At 43.3% G+C, this 18,229-nt stretch overlaps 1 protein-coding gene and 1 pseudogene across 18 annotated transcripts in view; one reads left to right on the plus strand and one right to left on the minus strand.

The window, feature by feature from the left end:
* The window catches only part of ELMO1 (engulfment and cell motility 1), a 589,252-nt gene that overhangs the window by 480,145 nt on the left and 90,878 nt on the right, over nt 1–18,229 (minus strand). For 9 of the 18 annotated variants that reach the window (XR_010158837.1, XR_010158836.1, XR_001719198.4 and 6 more), the window contains one exon: nt 2,617–2,767. Coding sequence is in view for 12 of the 18 variants with exons in the window: in XM_003950985.6 (XP_003951034.1) it covers nt 2,617–2,694 (78 nt within the window). In the remaining 6 variants the exon portion in view is untranslated. Of the gene's footprint in view, nt 1–2,616; nt 2,768–3,055; nt 3,310–12,318; nt 13,718–18,229 lie in introns of those variants that run through there. The other 9 variants (XR_010158838.1, XM_054655554.2, XM_054655552.2 and 6 more) reach the window with 3 other exon arrangements.
* On the plus strand, nt 11,150–11,249 carry LOC112209869 (U6 spliceosomal RNA; annotated as a pseudogene).

Consider the following 18,229-nt stretch of genomic DNA (forward strand, 5'->3'; position numbering starts at 1 on the left):
CAAAAATGTCAAGGTCACAAAAGATAAAGACTGAGAAATTTCTAAAGATCAATGGAGATCAAAGAGACCTGACAATAAACATAGTACATGATCCTGGACAGGATATTACACCAGAGAGAAAATAGCTATAGAGGATCTTATTGGGACAACGGATGGAATTTGAATATGGATTACGAACTGTGAATTTGACGATAGCATTATACCAGTATTCAATTTATTTCTGGTTTTATAAATGTACTGTGATCATTATGTAAGAGAATGGCTACAATCTTAGGGACATACACACTGAGTGTTCAGGGGTGAAGGGGGATGGTGCTTCCAGGGCTCCATCAAATGGTTCAGAAAAAGTAGGTACAGAGTTCTTTGTACTATCCTGGCAATTTTTGTGTGTTTAAAATTGTATCAACATAAAATTACTTGTCAAAGCTATCAGGCCATGAAAAACAAGGAAAGACTGAGAAATTGTTCAAAACGGAAGGAGACTGAGGAAACGTGACAATTCGTATCCCTGGATTGGATCCTCGAACAGAAAAAGGACATTAGCGGAAAATCCGGTGAAATCCAAATAAAGTTGGTAGTTATGTTAATGTAATGTACCAATGTCAATTTCTTAGTTTTGACTAATGTACCAAGATTAAGATATTAACATAAGGGGAAACTGGAAATAGGGTATAAATGTAAGCATATACAATCTTTGTAATTTTCTGTAAATCTAAAATTATTCCAAAATAAACAGATAATTTAAAAATATATATATTAAAACACACACATAGCAAAGGCCATCTCCAAAGGCAGAGAACACTACACTAACCTCACAGGTAAGGAGGAGGACTGTCTATCAAGAGCTGCTGTCTTAAAGCAGAGGTTCCCAAACTGCACTGACCATGGCAGAATCAAAATTAAATAGTTTACCAGAACCACTAAATTAGAGTCTCTTGGGATGGGACCACTGAAAATAGTTATTTCGAATAAGTGCCTGGGTAATTCTGATTAGTACCCGGGCTTGGGCACCAGGTATCCAGCTCAGCACGTCTCAGATTGAACTACACACAGGGATACCCTGGAGATCTTGTTAAAATGTAGACTTGGGTCAGGAGGTCTGGAATAAGACCAGAGATTCTGCATTTCTAATGTGCTTTTGGGTGATGCCCAAGCATGTGGTCCAAAGCTCCACAGATTGAGAAGGGCAATGCAACAAGACAGAGGGCCCCAGTGCATGCCACTGCAGGGCATTCAGGACCTCTCTACACGTGTGTGAGACCAACTTCCATCTCACTGAAGCCACTAGTCTCTTAGGCTGTGGCCAAACCTAATCCAAACTACATTTAGTCTGCACCGAGTATCTCCAAACATTTTCTTAAGGTAAATTTTAACTAGCATCTCAAACCACATATGAAAGCAGATAAGCATCTGTTGCCTGACTCAAATGTATCCGAAACTATTAGGCATCTCTACTTTTCTCTGTTTGTATAGGTTCCTTCTTGAGTCAGTAGAAAACTACCTCAGAGAGCAGTTAAAATGACAATGATGTGTGGTCTGATAACAGCTTTTTTGACAAAAATCCCAAAAATTTACCCTTTCTTACATTTGAGTTTAAGTTCAATTAATTCTGAGCTGACCCGTATAATTCATTTTAATGATTCCTTTGGATTCGCACAATTCCATATAACTCTCGCATTGATCTGTCACCAGATAATAAAATCTGACCAGGAAAAAAATTGTAAATCATAATTGTAAAATAGTATGGAGAACATAAAGATTGGAGTTGCCGTGGTTATTGTAATTTTGAAAATGTAGAAAGCCATCTAGAACCGTATACTATATACATTATGAAACCTGTAAGTATATAATAGGTCTCAACCTTTTATTCCTTAAATCATTTGCTCTAGAGTGACTACAATAAAGTGAGGACAAAAGTAACCATTCTGAGATAACCTATAATCAAATAGTGCATGAGAATCACACCATACAATTCTCAAGATTCAAGTTAAAGGATGCCTTTATGGGTCAAGCCACTTTTATAAGTCTTCTTGATATTTTTTAATTCAATAAACATTTGTTGGGTATTTACTACATGGCAGACAATATGCTAGACACATAGTGAATTTTACACTAAAAATAAAAATTACAATTGACTGAAATCCAAGACTGAACCCCTCTATACTAATTTCATTATAAAGCTATTAATATAACAAAGTACCAATGCATTTGGCTGCTTCTGCAAAAAATGAAAAAAAAGGGATTTTAAAAATTAAGTTTTGTCTTGCCTGTGTTCCAACAATCTGCACATATTCATGTGTCCTGGCAAGGCAGGGATGGGGCAGCCTCCACTGTGTCAACTGCCCAGGGCCCGATCCACTTGTCCCTCCCACCTCCTTCCTAGCTTCAGACACAAATCCTGTATTGACACAATCCAAGTGGATGCTGGAAGAGTATAAAAACCCTATCCATCACTGTATGTGCTACAGAAATCAAGCACATTGCAACTATTATTGCATAGATTTTTCAACACAGCTAGAGAGAGAAAGGGAGAAGAGTGAGCTATCCAAAGTCTATGAAAATTCCAGTATAGAAAGGAAACTGAAAATAGACACCCAATGCTGTCACGTTACTAACCTGATCAATTTCCATGAGTTTGGGGTAGGCGCCCGGCCATTCTATGGCCACCTTGACGATGTCCGCGGGTGGCGGCATTGTAAGTCCCCAAAATGTTCAAAGCCAGTGGGAATGAGGATCCTACAGCGTAAACGGCCACACGTGTCTATACCTAATGAGGAATGACAGAAAAAGAAAGAGAAGTCACTCAGTGCAGATGCAGGGTGAATTTTGCTTCATCACTTCCTGTTTTCACTGGTGGTTTGGTATGAAAAACGGCTCCCCTTGGTGCCTGGGTGCTGAAGGTACAGGGGCACAGCCAACGGTACAATGGGCTCCTGAGGAAAGAAGAAAGATGGGGGTGCCCGTGCCAACGCCCTTGAGTCAAAGCCGCCAGGAGACGCTGCCCTGTGGGGCACGGCTTGCGCGAATCTTCAGTGGAAAGAAAGCTGTTCCTTACCACTGAGTTCTGCTCTGAATGGTGCCCAGGGTCTGAATGAGCCAGGCTCACTCTCTGTCCAGACATGCATGTAAACATCTGGCACTCAACAGTCTGCGGAAGGACAGATTGCCCAGGAAGTCATGGTCAGGAAGCAGTGTTTCTTTAAAGTGTTTTCTGTGTGTCACAAACAGATCTCCACACTATAGCAACCAGGATATCATGAAGAAGGAGAAACACCCTGAGAGCTCACACACATGCACACCCATACTCCCTCCCCAAGGTCGGTTCACACAACGCACCTTCGGTGGGGGGTGGGGGTGGGGCAGAAAATGTACAGATGTGGACTGAATGGCATTCAGAACAGACTGAATTCTCACTTGAATGAATCATGCTTCTTACACAAAGGAGGTAACCATTATCCTCTTCCAGGCTAGCCCATTTCTTTCTTTTTTTTTTTTTTTTTTTTTTGAGGCAGAGCCTGGTTCTGTTGCCCAGTGGCGCAATTTTGGCTCACTGCAACCTCCACCTCTTGAGTCCAAGCAATTCTCCTGCCTCAGCCTCCAAAGTAGCCAGGATAACAGGGGCCTACCACCACGCCTGGCTAATTTTTATATGTTTAGTAGAGACAAGGTTTCGCCATGTTGGCCAGGCTGGTCTTGAACTCTGGGTGATCTGCCCACCTCAGCCTCCCAAAGTGCTGCGATTACAGGCGTGAGCCACCTGGCCCAGCCCCATTTCTTTTTAAAATTAATTTTTTGTTAACAATCATGTGATACAAACTTGTGTGTGCATGTGTGTTTGTGTGTACAAAGACGGACAGTGTAGAGTCTCTTCTCCCAGTGTCACCCACCGGCCCAATATCTGCGTTCACTTCTTATACTTCCAGTTATCCAAAGTCATTAGGTATCCCTCCAAACTTTCTTCAAGTATAGAAGGCAAATACAAAAATACATTATTACATTTGCCACTTTCTTTATATAAAAGGCAGCATTTTTTTTTTTTTTTTTTTTTTGAGACAGAGTCTCCCTCTGTTGCCCAGGCTGGAGTGCAGGGGCATGATCTCAGCTCAAGGCAACCTCCACCTCCCGGGTTCAAGCGATTCTCCCGTCTCAGCTTCCCGAGTAGCTGGAATTACAGACGCACACCACCACATCCGGCTAACTTTTGTATTTTTAGTAGAGACAGGGTTTCGCCATGTTGGCCAGGCTGGTCTTGAACTCCTGACCTCAGGTGATCTGCCCTCCCCGGCCTCCTGAAGTGCTGGGATTGCAGGCGTGAGCCACCGTGACTGGCCAAAAGGGAGCATTCTTTTTGTTTCTTTTAGTATATTTTCTAAATCCTTCTATGTTAGTACAAAGAGAGCATCTTGATTCTTTTCACAGCTACATAGTAGTTCATTGTGTGGATGTGTCCTATTTGATGAACCAGTCCCCTGCTGTGGGCCATTTGGGTGATTTCTTAAGTTTAGCTATCATAAACCAAACTGTGATCCATAAACTTATATATAACTGATTTTGCACATATGCAAGTACATCCTTACAATAGATTCACAGAACTAAAACTGCTGGGTCAAAACATAGACGCAGTTAATATTGATAGCCATTTCCAAATTTCTCTCCATTGGACTTGTATGAGGTTGCCTATTTACACCCAGCCTCACCAACAGAATGAATTTTTGCAAACCTGACAGGTTGAAAAATAAAATCTTAATGTATTTTAAAATTATATTTCTCTTATTGTGAGTGAGGCTGAACATAAAGAGGAAAAGACACACGCTCCCTTTTTGTGAACAGTCCAAACATTTGCCCCTTTTCTATTGGGTTCTCTGTCTTTTTTGAGAAATTGATATCTGTAACGAAGATCTTAAACATGTGCATTTGGTCCTTTACCAGACCAGAGTAGGCCTTGTGAGTTACTATCCCAGATCTCAGCAGTAGCTGGACATTACTGAGACAATAGAGATAGCAGAGTTAATAATGGAAGCCTCAACAACACCAGCAGTTATATAAATAACTAACTTCAGCGCAGCTGACAAGTAAAGGAAATGAACCAAAACAAAACCGCTACTCCTTTGGCCAAAGATGATTAGGGAAGCCTGCTGAGAAGCTAATCAGTGGTAACCAGCAAGAGCAAATCTACAAAGCAGTGGTTTAGTCACTCATTCAACAAATAATTATTGAGCCTCTGCTCAGTGCCAGGTCTATTCCCCATGCTGAGGATATATAGCAGCAAATCTGGGATATAGCAACAAAGGATATGAAGAAAAATCAAGCAGCGAAGGAAACTGAAGCCTGTGCCTCTACCAGTGTGGGAGGGGCAGGAATACAATTTTAAACAGGAAACTCAGAGAAAGGTTCACCGAGAAGGCAGCACCTGAGTAAAGACATCTGAGGCCAGGTGCGGTGGCTCACGCCTGTAATCCCAACACTTTGAGACTGAGGCGGGTGGATCACTTGAGGCCAGGAGTTCAAGACCCACCTGGCCAACATGGTGAAACCTCATCTCTACTAAAAAATACAAAAATTAGCCTGGCGTGGTGGTGCTTGTAATCGCAGCTACTCGGGAGGCTGTGGCAAGAGAATCATTTGAACCCGGGAGGTGGAGGTTGCAGGGGGCCAAGATCGCACCACTGCACACCAGCGTGGGCAACAGAGCGAGACTCTGTCTCAAGCCGGGTGTGGTGGCTCACACCTGTAATCCCAGCACTTTGGGAGGCCGAGGCGGGCAGATCACAAAGTCAGGAGATCGAGACCATCCTGGCTAACGTCGTGAAACCCCATCTCTACTAAAAATACAAAAAATTAGCTGGGCGTGGTGGTGGGCGCCTGTAGTCCCAGCTACTCGGGAGGCTGAGACAGGAAAATGGCGTGAACCCAGGAGGCGGAGCTTGCAGTGAGCCGAGATCATGCCACTGCACTCCAGCCTGGGCAACAGAGCAAGACTCCATCTAAAAAAAAAAAAAAAAAAAAAAAAGACATCTGAGAGTTGAGGATGGGGGCCCTGTGGATGTCTGGAGAAATCAGGTTCTAGGCCAAAAAATCAGCAAGTGCGAAGGCCCCAAGGCAGGAGCATGCCTGTTATGTTCCTGAAACAGGTGACTTGCTGAAGCCAAGTAAGTGCAAGAACAGTAAGTGAATGTGTTCAGAGAACTCCTGACCCCCTGGACACTTCCACCACACCTCTTGGTTTGTGACTTCTAAAGAAGGAAGTTGTGTGTCCCTGCACACCTATTCAGAATGTAAATCAGCACAGCTTTCCAGAGGGCCTTTGGCAAACTATACAAAAAGCCTTAAAATTTCGCATCCTCTTTGAGTAATTTTAATTTTCTAGGATGTTATCCTCAAGAAATAATTATTAACCATAGCAATGCCAATTTGTTTATAATTCTCAAAACTTGAAAACAATTGAATATCCAACAATAGGGACTTGTTAAGTAATTATAGTGTCTTCTATGTGCAAATGCAAGCAAACAATCTGTACTTCGGACTTCCTCTCCATAGTCTGTATGCTCTTTGAATACTTGAGAGCTCTAAAACAATGCGTTTTATCTGTGCTACATTACTTCAGTTCGACATCCAAGTTCAATTACATATCCTAGAATAAGAATTAAGAAAGCAGGCTCTACTGTGCAAACAGATTGTGTGAATTTTAGGTAACACTATTCAAAAGAAAGCATACACAATCGTGGGGGTTAAGACAGTAAATAATAAAAATTAAAATGCATTGTAAGTACCTTGCCCCCACCTCTACATAAAATTGTCTAGAATTACAGCAAAAAAGGTCATCTAACCTTCTAGGAATCAAAGGCCAAGCTTGTTTTTCTACCCCTTTAACTGGTATTTATTTCTCAGACCGTTCAGGGAAAACCTGTTGAACAGGTGAGAATACAATAATGTGGCTCCAGTGGAGAGTCAGAGGGGAGCTGTACACAAAGCAGCCACTGAGAGAGCAAAGGAGCAAGGAGGCTTCCCCTTGGGAATTCACTTAACCAAGCCCAATTAGACCTCATCAGTTTTCCCCAACATTAACAAACCACGAGAGAAAGGGAGAGGGGCATAGCAAGGCTCCTCTGGGATACAGCCAGGTGCACAATTGCAGAATGGATAATCTAGTTCATGTTTTATCCTCAGAATTCCAGACTTTATCCTCTTAAATTTGTATTTTCACAAGAAAACAGCACTTAAGGCTTCTATATATAATCACTGTTACTTCTGATGAAATTTAGGGAAGAAAGGTTCTAGCCTGGGCTTTCTCATTCCTGGCACAATTAGCAGCTGGGGCCATACTTCTTTGCTGTAGGAGCTGCCCCGAGCATTGCAGGATGACTGGCAGCATCCCTGGCCTCCACCCTCTAGAGGTCAACAGTCCCTTCCCCTCAGTCTCGACAAATTTTCACATGTTGTAGAAGGGACCCGGTGGGAGATAACTGAATTACAGGGGAAGTTTTCCCCCATACTATTCTTACGGTACTATTCTTATGGTATTATTCTTACGGTATTCTTATTCTTATTCTTATAACGAATAAGCCTCAAGAGATCTGATGGCTTTATAAGGGGAACAACCTCTCACTTGGTTCTCATTCTCTCCTATCTGCCGCCATGTAAGAGCCTTCTGCCATGATGGTGAGGCCTCCCATCCACATGAAACTGAGGCCATGTAAACCCCTTTTTTCCTTTATAAATTACCCAATCTCCCGTATGTCTTTATTAGCAGCATGCAAACGGACTAATACAAGCGGTAAGCTAGCAAATCCTCTAGGCAGATTACCGACGATCAGGGCAACCTATCCCACCCTTGAACTGGACACAAGGCACATGGTCTCATCAGGCTCTCCAGGAAAGATCAGCACACAAGCCCAACTCCTCTTGGTGAGGCATAACTGAGAAGGAAATACATTCTAAAATCTTCAGCCAACAAAGTCAGCATCCTGGTGTCCTATGCTTCCCCCAGCATAACTCTGGGGTTACTAGACTCCCTTTGTCAACTTCTCCCCACTACATCTGGAGTACTCTAAGGGCAAGGTCCACATCGCATTCACAGTTACAGACTCAGGGCCGTGGCAGGCAGGCATTTTAATACATAGCTGTTGTATGAATGCATCCCCTCCTCAATGAACATCTCATTAGAGCTACCAGCAGTACTGAGCCTAGTGTTATCAAAATTACCAAAGTAGATAACCTAGTATTACTTAAATTGCCCAGTAAAATACCAGCTACAAGAAGTTGTGTAGACAGCCGGGTATAATAATTCTTATACAAACTAAAATTTAAGAACCATTAAAGGGAGAAACAAAAGGGAAGTCTAGGCAGGTGGCTAGACATTCTAATCATCATGTCTTCCAAAGTCACTATCAAATCCCAGGTGGTAGGTAAAGAATGGGCAGAGAATGCTAAGCCGTTCCTGCTTGCCTGCTGGCTTGACTTTATTCCATTCCAAAAATATGGGAATTGTTCCATGTTTAATATTAAGATTCTATCACCTCGATATGCATGTTAAGTGGTGTGTTTATAGTTGAGTGGATTAAATAAAGAGGAATCACTTCTTCTAGAGTTAGGTACTGAAGTCTGTATAGCAGTAACATCTGACTCTATAACCCGTGAACAAGCCCACTCTTCCACTAAATGTCTCCGTAGGTTGGGTGGCATTTTGAAGACGACAGACAGAAATCGCTTTGACTCCCACCTAGAAACTCATCTCCCTACACATCGTTCTATGCCCCAAGTTCAACATGCCTCTTGCTGTAGTCTCTTAAAGATCTGTTACATCTCTACAGGTTTTTCCATACAGCTTAATTAATTCTTTCGGTTCCACAAAGGTCCCAAATACCTGATCACTTTTTGTTGTTTTTTTCTGAATTTCCCATATAGTTTTAGTTTTGGGTGACTGCAATGGCTTTGAACCTTTTAATGCTCTTTGTAGTCTTTCTGTTGCACAGTAAACCCTACTGAGAAAAAAATTAAGCCTGTATGGCCATTCCTGTAGAAGCTGTGTGTTGGGGAAACTAACACACTTGCCCTGGTGAACCGTGTGTCCCCTCCCCTACTGCACTCACAAGCCCAACAGATGGGCCAGTGGAGGCCAGGGCAGATCAATGGGAGAGAAACACCAAACAGCTGGAGAAACGATCTGCTTCCACTCCTCGGCCCCTTCCTTCCTCACCAGAAAAGCTGTCCTCTGTCCCGCTAAGTCATTATCTACTGATGGTGGATAATGGGTTTATAATGATGATGGGGATAGTGGAAAGGGAGCTGTTCATCTCATATTTTTAATGTTGAGTTGTCTCTGATAGAAAAAGACATAGACCACATTTTCCCCTTGCATTAGGTTAGGCAGAAAGGGAAAGGGCTTCAGGAGGATCACCCACTGAAAGCAGCCCTTCCCTCTTGGCCCTGCTGTCTTCCTGGAGCCCTCTAGTCTTCACTTTTTTTTTTTCTTTTTTTGAGATGAAGTCTCACTCTGTCGCCCAGGTTGGAGTGCAGTGGCACAATCTCAGCTCACTGTAACCTCCGCCCCCCGGGTTCAAGTGATTCTCCTGCCTCAGCCTCCCGAGTAGTTGGGATTACAAGCAGGCACCACCTTGCGCGGCTAATTTTTGTATTTTTAGTAGAGATGGGGTTTCACCATGTTGGCCAGGCTGGTCTCGAACTCCTGACCTCAGGTGATCTGCCCACCTCGGCCTCCCAAAGTGCTGGGATTACAGGCGTGAGCCACCACACCTGGCCTAGTCTTCACTTTTGAGAACACCGCCCTGCATGGTACACTGAACCTCGGAAGGGGCCACCGAAATAGGCTTTGGGTAAAAGTTTTGCTCTTCTCTTCTTTGTGCTACCATCCTTCTTATGCCAAACAGACTGAAATTGTCTCAATACCTTTAGTGTCTAGGTCAAAGAATACATGAAGTCGGTGGTGTGGTCAGCTGACATTATTCAGGATGTATGAGTGTCCAGGTTTGCTGAAGCCAGTCTTTGTTTCCCATGGGAGCAGCAGTGGTGGGCACATGTCCCCCTACCTGCCCTACACTGGAGGGTCTGGATGGATGGGTATATGGTGGGGGTGTCATTTCAGGTTCCCGTATCAGGGACCTGATGGCCATTCTGAAGACAGCCCGGGGCCTAAGAGGAAGTTTGTGGCTTCAGAAATGAGGGAACACGGTGTGTTCAGAACAGAACATGCAAGCACTCAGCAGAAAGAGAATAAACAGAGAATGGAATCCAGTGTGGAGGCTCAGTATTTCATTTTCTGTACACGCTAGCCATGTATGCTAATCTCAGCAACAATTCAGCCCATTTACTTGACAGGTGGGGAAATGTGCTATTAGCTACGGTTGGCTTGCAATATAACGGAAACTTGCAGAGAAAAGTCTTTGCTTTCCCAGTGTCTGGCATTGACATCATGAAGGCTAGGGGACAGCTGCCAGAAGGAGTGGCAGACAGGAGCCCAGAGCAGGCATGGGGCTGGGCACCGTGGACACGCACTTTACTCACTCTTCTTCACAGCCCTGAGTGACAGGTGTTATTATTTGCAGTAAATTAATGAAGATACTAAATCTTAACTAGTTTAAATGACTTCTTTCAAATCCTTAAATCCTCTCAGGTTGATAGAGGCCTCTTTAGTATGAGAACTGTTACAGGTGAATTGTGTCCCCCCTCAAAATTTGTATGTTCAAATCCTAACCCCCAGTAGCTCAGAATGTAGCTGTATTTGGAGACAGGACCTCGAAAGAAGTAAGTTAAAATTAGGTCTTCAGGCCGGGCCCTAATACAGCATGTTTGTCTGTTATCCTTTTAAGAGGAGGAAATCTGAACACAGAAGGTACAGAGGGGAGGCCATCTAAGAACACAGGGAGAAGACAGCCATCTGTAAGCCAAGGAGAAAGCCCTCAGAAGGAACCAACACTGATAACACCTTGATCTCTGACTTCCAGCCTCCGTAACAGTGAGAAAACCCATTTCTGTTAGTTAAGCACCCCAGTCTGTGGTACTTTTTTATGGCAGCCCTAGCAAACTAATAAAACACAAAAGGCAGAAAGCGTCAAAGAAGAGCCTGATGATTTGATACAAGCAAGCTTAAAAACTTCTGAATTCCAAAAACCTTTATAAAAATTTAGAGACAGTGCTCGCTTCAGCAGCATATATACTAAAACTGGAACAATACAGAGAAGATTAGCATGACCCATGTGTAATTTTTATGTATTAAAGTATTTAAAAAATTTAAACACAAATAACAATCTGAAAAAAATTTGCAATAAATGTGATCCAATCTAGTATAAATATCCTTAATAAGGATCTCATAAATTTGTCAGCTGGGCGCAGTGGCTTGCGCCTGTAATCCTAGCACTTTGCAGGGACGAGGCAGGTAGATCACCAGGAGTTCTTGCCTTCTGCTGGGGCTGAAGCTGAAGCTGAAGCTGTCTGCAGCCATGCTCCCTCCATGGGGAAAGGTCATCCACAATAGGAAAGCATGAGGCAAGGAGAAGCAAAGACAAGTCAAGAGGAAAACATTCAAAAGGGAACAAGAACAGGAGGCCTAGCTATATTCAGTTTCTGTTGAGTTTCCTAACACTTTTCCTTCAGTTCTCTGTACTACCCTAACATCCTTCCTAGATAGACAAACTAATAAATTCCTCATTACGCTAAATGAGCTTGAGTTGTTTCTGTCCCTTACAATTGAAAAACTCCTAATATATCAACCTAACCATATCTGTTTACTGCCCTGAGTTCCAAACTTGTCATTAAACGACTGGAAGGCAAAACAGACTGAAGTTACACACTCTAACCTTGCAGTCAAGAGGAAATGGTCTTTTGCTCCCCAATTCTAGAGCTTCATATAGCTGCAAGTCCACATCTGTGACGTAGCGCTCAGCATCTAGGGCCTGCCTTTCCTCTGTGGGACTGCTATCAGAAGTCACGCATGGATTGCAGGAGTTAGTCTCACTCCAGCATTTCCCACACAGCACCGCTTCTCTGAGTTATTTATAAATGCAATGCAAAAATAAAGAGTCAGGATTCTTGGAAAAAACTGAATAGAATAATATCCACTAATAACTTACTAGTTCACTTACTATATACTTTTAGAGACAATTTTATGAATAAGGTACCATTACTAGCCTATTTTATAAACAAGGAAACCAAGATGTAAAGACATTAAATATCTTGCCCAAAGTCTCACATCCACATACGGAACCCAGCCAGAATGAAATCTACATGTCTGATTTGATAGCTCATGTTCGTAACCACTATGCCATTTTTTTGTTTAATAGAGATGAGGTCTTATTATGTTACCTGGTCTCGAACTCCTGAGCTCAAAGGATACTTCTTGCTGCAGTCTCCCAAAGTACTGGGATTGCAGGCATGAGCCACTGTGCTGGGCTCTACGCCGTTCTTTTGAAAGTTTCCTTTACTGCAGGACTTCTCAGGGACTTTAACGTAACACGTGTTCTGTGAAATGTCCATATGCAATCTATAATATTTCCCAAATGTATCTGTCCAGAAAACTTTTTTTTTTAACGAAACATCTTGCGGCACACGTTTCTCATAGGACATACTTTGAGACTATTTGCCTCCTCGGTTTCTCAGAAAGAATCGCTAAATAGTCTTGGCCAGAAATGTAATGGAAAGTGGCAGAGAAAACTTTCCGTTAGTCCCATATTGAATTATCACCACCTGCATCTATGGGCTTGTCTCCAGGAAAGTAGCCCAATTCTTTTGAGTAACTCTTTCCAATTCAGAGAACAGTAAAACTTCTATTAACTGTAACTTCTACTGTGCAAAGCAACGGAAGATAAAACAGTAAAAGAAACAGAATACTTGTATTTGTGATCATTTGAACATCTCACTTCCTGCTTTGAATCTGTGGTGACTTGGGACCTCTAGGATATAAACTTTTCACAGCCTGCATCCAGGTACCACCGGTGCATCCTCCCCCACCCAACGAGTCCCTGCTCCCCAAACCCCAGGCACATCCAATGGCTCTGTAAGTCAGACACGGAAAACTGGTTCTACCTTAAGACTGCCAATGGTCCATTTGCGGCACCTGCTGGTGGCAATGCGTAAAGGAACCCCCCAGACTAAATCAGGATCATCCCCCAGCCAGCAATGGTCTGGGTAAAGAACAAGAGAACTTGAGACCAACGTTTGCTATCTCTTCCCTCTTCATAAATGGCTTGCCATTTCCTGAGCCTGCTAAGGTCCTTTTGTGTCCAGAATTGGTGGGTTCTCGGTCTCACTGCCTTTAAGAATGAAGCAGCGAACTCTCGCGGTGTTACAGTTCTTAAAGATGGTGTGTCCAGAGTTTGTTCCTTCAGATGTTCAGATGCGTCCGGAGTTTCTTCTGGGGGGTTCGTGGTCTCCCTGACTTCAGGAGTGATACCGCAGACTTTCACCGTTAGTGTTACAGCTCTTAAAGGTGGCGCGTCCGGAGTTGTTTCTTCCTCCCCGTGGGTTCGTGGTCTCGGTGGCTTCAAGAGTGAATAGCGAAGCTGCAAACCTTCGCGGTGAGTGCTACAGCTCATAAAGGTAACACGGACCCATATAATAAGCAGCAGCAAGATTTATTGCGAGCAGTGAAAAAAAAAACAAAGATTCCACAGCGTGGAAGGGGACCCAGGTTGCTGCTACTGGCTCAGGTGACCTGCGTTTATTCCCTTATCTGGCCCCACCCACACATCCTGCTGATTGGTTCATTTTGCAGAGAGCTGATTGGTCCGTTTTACAGAGCGTTCATTTGTCTGTTTTGACAGAGTGCTGACTGGCGTGTTTACAAAGCTTTAGCTAGACACAGAGTGCTGATTGGTGTATTTACAATCCTTTAGCTAGACACAAAAGTTCTCCAAGTCCCCACCCAACCCAGAAGCCCAGTCGGCTCCACCTCTCGCTTTCACCCTATCTGTGTTCATAATGTTCTCTCTACCTCCAATGTCCTTTCCTTCCCTTGGGTCTGCTTCAAAAATTCCCATCTAGATTTCAGTGCCAATCTCATGCACCAGTTTCTCTTAAAGATTTCCCTGACCTCACAGCCTCCCGTGCTAGAAGTAACTGCCCTGAATCTGTCTTCTTCGGTGCTTACAGTGACCTACCAGAGCACTTTTCCACACCTTATCCTATTTGTTTATATGAGTTCTCTGAGGGTAGGACTCATATCTTACTCATCTCTGTTGTTCCAGACCTGATCAGACAGCATGGTAAAGAGCAACTCAATATTTTCCAGACAAGTGAATGAATAAATGAACTACTCTTTCCTTAAAACCAAATTCAATGATTAAAATTACAAATGTGAAGGATTACTCAAGCCAGTGATGCATTTTTAAAATCCAGAATTCCTTGCACAGAAAACCTTCCGGCATTTCTTCAAGCAGCTGGACAGAAATAGAAAGGGAGCTGCTGAGAGGTGAGAGGAGGGCCTATTCCAGATTCCTTTTCCTCCTGGAAAAATTCTTTCAAAAACAGGATGAGACCTGAGCTGAGCCACTCACTCTCTTCCCTTCACTCCAAGCTCTCTTGCACTTTGGGAATCAGCATTTCAACTGGAGAGTTCATCATTTTGCAAACTAATGCACACACTTCCTCCCTTGTTCTGGTTTTCTGGATATTTGCTTTTCAAATTCCTTTTCAGCTGTTGTAATGCCAGTGGCTGCTCCCTTCCTCCCAGCAAGCCTGCCACTCGGTGATGTGTGCAGACAGTCCCCAGTGGAGGAGGCAAGGCTCGAGCCCAGTTCCCTATCGCAGAACCCAGACTCGAAGCCACAGGAAGTGCTGGAGCATTTCCACCATCCTGTGAGCCAAACATTCAAAGTTTCCAAACCTGCTGATCAAAAAACAATATGTGAAACTTCTTTCTCGGGCCTCTCTCCAGCAACAGCAGAGCTCTAACTACCACCCCTAGAACATTTGATTGCATCAGATTACCAGCGAAGGCCCCTGCAGAACTCTGGGCTGTGCCTCCGCTGGGTTTCACCTGACAACCCTCGTACACAGAATTAGTCATTCTGATGCATAATGCAATGCCGCATAGCCGCCTCTCATGGAATACCATTAGGCTCTTTCTCCCAGCCTGACGTCCTTATTCCCAGAGGAGCACAGACTTTTATGAGGGCTCTGGGGTCAGTTGTTGGCCTGGGTGTTAATCCTGGTTCACCCACATTGAAAACGCTGTGACTCTGGACAAATTACACAGCATGTGACCCTCAGTATCCTCATCTGTGAAACTGGAATGACAGAGGTACCTTTCTCATGGGATTATTATGAAGATAAAATATCTATAAAGCAATCAGAGTAGTGCCTGACCTGGTATTATCATTTGCCAGACATGGGGTAGCTGGATAAATGAAACTGAGGAAACACATCTGTAGTCCAGTCTCATGAAACACACAGAAGCCACACTGCATGAGAATTCCTTTTGCTGTAAGCATCATAACCGAATTGGACAAAGAGCTATCGCACTAGAAAGGAAATAATAACTTTGCTTTAAGTTCAGGGAGTTTTTAGATTTGAAGTTTTGAGGGCATAGAAAAGATTCTAGGTGAACGATTGTGTTGACAGAAATCGGAGGGGGGAAAGTTAGGGTAAGATTCTGGAAGGATTGACCTACATTTGCAAAGGCAGGAAGTCACAGAGAATTGCCTGAGCAGATGCCCTGATGGAAAATAAGAGAACCATTTTCCCTCCTGACCACAGGTCTAGTCCTCCAGGAAAGTTCTCTGAGAACACAAAGGTGACCGGGACTCAACTTGTTCTAAATCCTTTCTCCGCAAGGAGAAACGGATGTCATCCTGAGTTATGAGGTAGCTGAGTGCTTTAAGAGGGCCCACAGGGGAGCTTCTGCACAGAGGGGGATCTGCCCCACTATTACTGCACATCTTCACCAACTGTATGTTCTTCCAGCCTTGCAGAGTGACATCTGTCCTTTTCTGTCTGATCCTCCCAGCAAATTGACAGAGGGTAGTGTTGGGGCTTAGAAAACAATCAATACCCCAAGTATGGAGCTTTGGCATGCTGAGTACTCTGAACTAAAGGAGACTAGAAGGTCTCAGAACCAAGGTCTCTCTGACCTCTACTGCTCTCCTTTCTCCCATCTCTCTTTCCCCACTGAAGCAACTCATAAAAAACAAAATTCCATGGTGTCTATGTGCCACATTTTCTTTATCTATTCTATCATTGATGGGCATTTGGGTTGGTTCCAAGTCTTTGTTATTGTGAATAGTGCTACAATAAACATACATGTGCATGTGTCTTTATAGTAGATTGATTTATAGTCCTTTGGGTATATACTCAGTAATGGGATCGCTGGGTCAAATGATATTTCTGGCTCCAGATCCTTGACGAATCACCACACTGTCTTCCACAGTGGTTGAACTAATTTACACTCCCACCAACAATGTAAAAGCATTCCTATTTCTCCAAAGAATGAGTTCATGTCCTTTGCAGGGACATGGATGAAGCTGGAAACCATTATTCTCAGCAAACTAACACAGGAACAGAAAACCAAACACCCCATGTTCTCACTCATAAGTGGGAGTTGAACAATGAGAACACATGGACACAGGGAGGGGAACATCACACACCGGGGCCCGTGTGATAGGGGAGGGATGGAATTAGGAGAAATACCTAATATAGATGACAGGTTGATGGGAGCAGCAAACCACCATGGCATGTGTATACCTGTGTAACAAACCTGCACATTGTGCACATGTATCCCAGAACTTAAAGTATAATTAAAAAAAAAAAAGAAAAGAAAAATGATCAATGGATAGGAAGACAAATTCACAAAATCCTTTAAGCATTTCTTAATAAAAGCATAATAAATACAAAAAAAAAAAAATCCTCTTCCACAAAGTGGGTCATAGAAACTAGAACCTATCTCCACCAAAGTAAACCATGAAACCTAGGAAGGTCACTCTCTTCCTTCTTCCTTCTCCCCAAAGACCCTCTTTCCAGAGGAGTCCTGCCCTATATCCAGGAGGAAGAAATGCTACACAGACAGACCAATAAGAATCTGAACCAACAGCCCTTGCTGAGGTTCCTCCTCGGTCATACTGCCATTAGGTCACACCCTTTGTCCAATCATAGTTCTATATGGCTGTCCATTCTTTATCAAGCCTAAGCATAAGAATAGTTATGGGGCTTTGGGTCTTTGTTTCTGGGGCTTTGGGTCTTCATTTCTGGGGCTTTTGGTCTTCATTTCTAAAGGCTCCCATGTTATATAAAACTTTCATTAAATAAATGTGTTATGCTTTTCGCTTGCTAACCTGTCTTTGGTTTCAGGAGTGTCAACAGTGGCCCATATGATGGTTGAACACAGGTATCACACCCTTCCCTGCTATAGTAGGCATAATCCACCTGGGGCCTAATGAGCTTTGCTGGCGAGACCTCAGCCCAGCTGCCCCCCAGAAGCTGTGGTTTTAGTGGAGACTAAGACATAATGATTACTCAGCTTCATTCCTAGGGTTGTCTTATCATGGCTGTAAAGAGCAGAACCTCAGAATGTTTCTCAGGAAAGATGCAGTTAAAAAACAAATTTCCCCCATTTTCAGTGCTGTAGATATTTTATCTCTCTAGTTATTAGCCACAACCCTACCCTCACTAGTAAGACAAACAAACCTATAGATTTTTTCCTTCTCATCTCTTTCACCTTAGGAGGCTCTGCCAAAACTCCCTGGATTTTATGATACAAATCTCTTCCTTCTAGTTTTTATCTGAGCTGCCTCACAAGTTTGCTGCAGTTTGGTTTAAGATAAAACACAGTCAGGGTACATGCTATCAGCATGGCCATACGGCCATACTGTGAGAGCTTTTCACACAAACATCAAGATGACAGTGGAGCCAGTGGGCCATGCTTAAGAACAAAAAGACTTGTTCCTGCTCAAATGCATAGATAAATAAGATCTGAGGTGCTGAATGGCAGTCTGTGGTGCATATTTGGGGGGAAAGTGGTCTGTGGTTCTATTCTGAAAGCCAGTATTATTGATTACATCCTAGGGTTGCTGATCTGCTCACTGGTATCCCAAGGATAACATTCTGAATGAATTGTTTTTTTAACGCTCATTTTCCCCTCAAGTTAGCATGGGCAGAGAGCTTCCCCACAGCCTGTCTGCACTCCCTGGGAAATGATCAGATTAAAAGCTGATAAGAGGAAAATAGAGAAACTTCCAACCCTGTGTTGGCAGTTTGCTAATTTCATACTTCTGAAAATTTACTG

The sequence above is a fragment of the Pan troglodytes genome, chromosome 6 (assembly GCF_028858775.2).
Source record: "Pan troglodytes isolate AG18354 chromosome 6, NHGRI_mPanTro3-v2.0_pri, whole genome shotgun sequence".
In the NCBI taxonomy this organism is placed as follows: Eukaryota; Metazoa; Chordata; class Mammalia; order Primates; family Hominidae; genus Pan; species Pan troglodytes.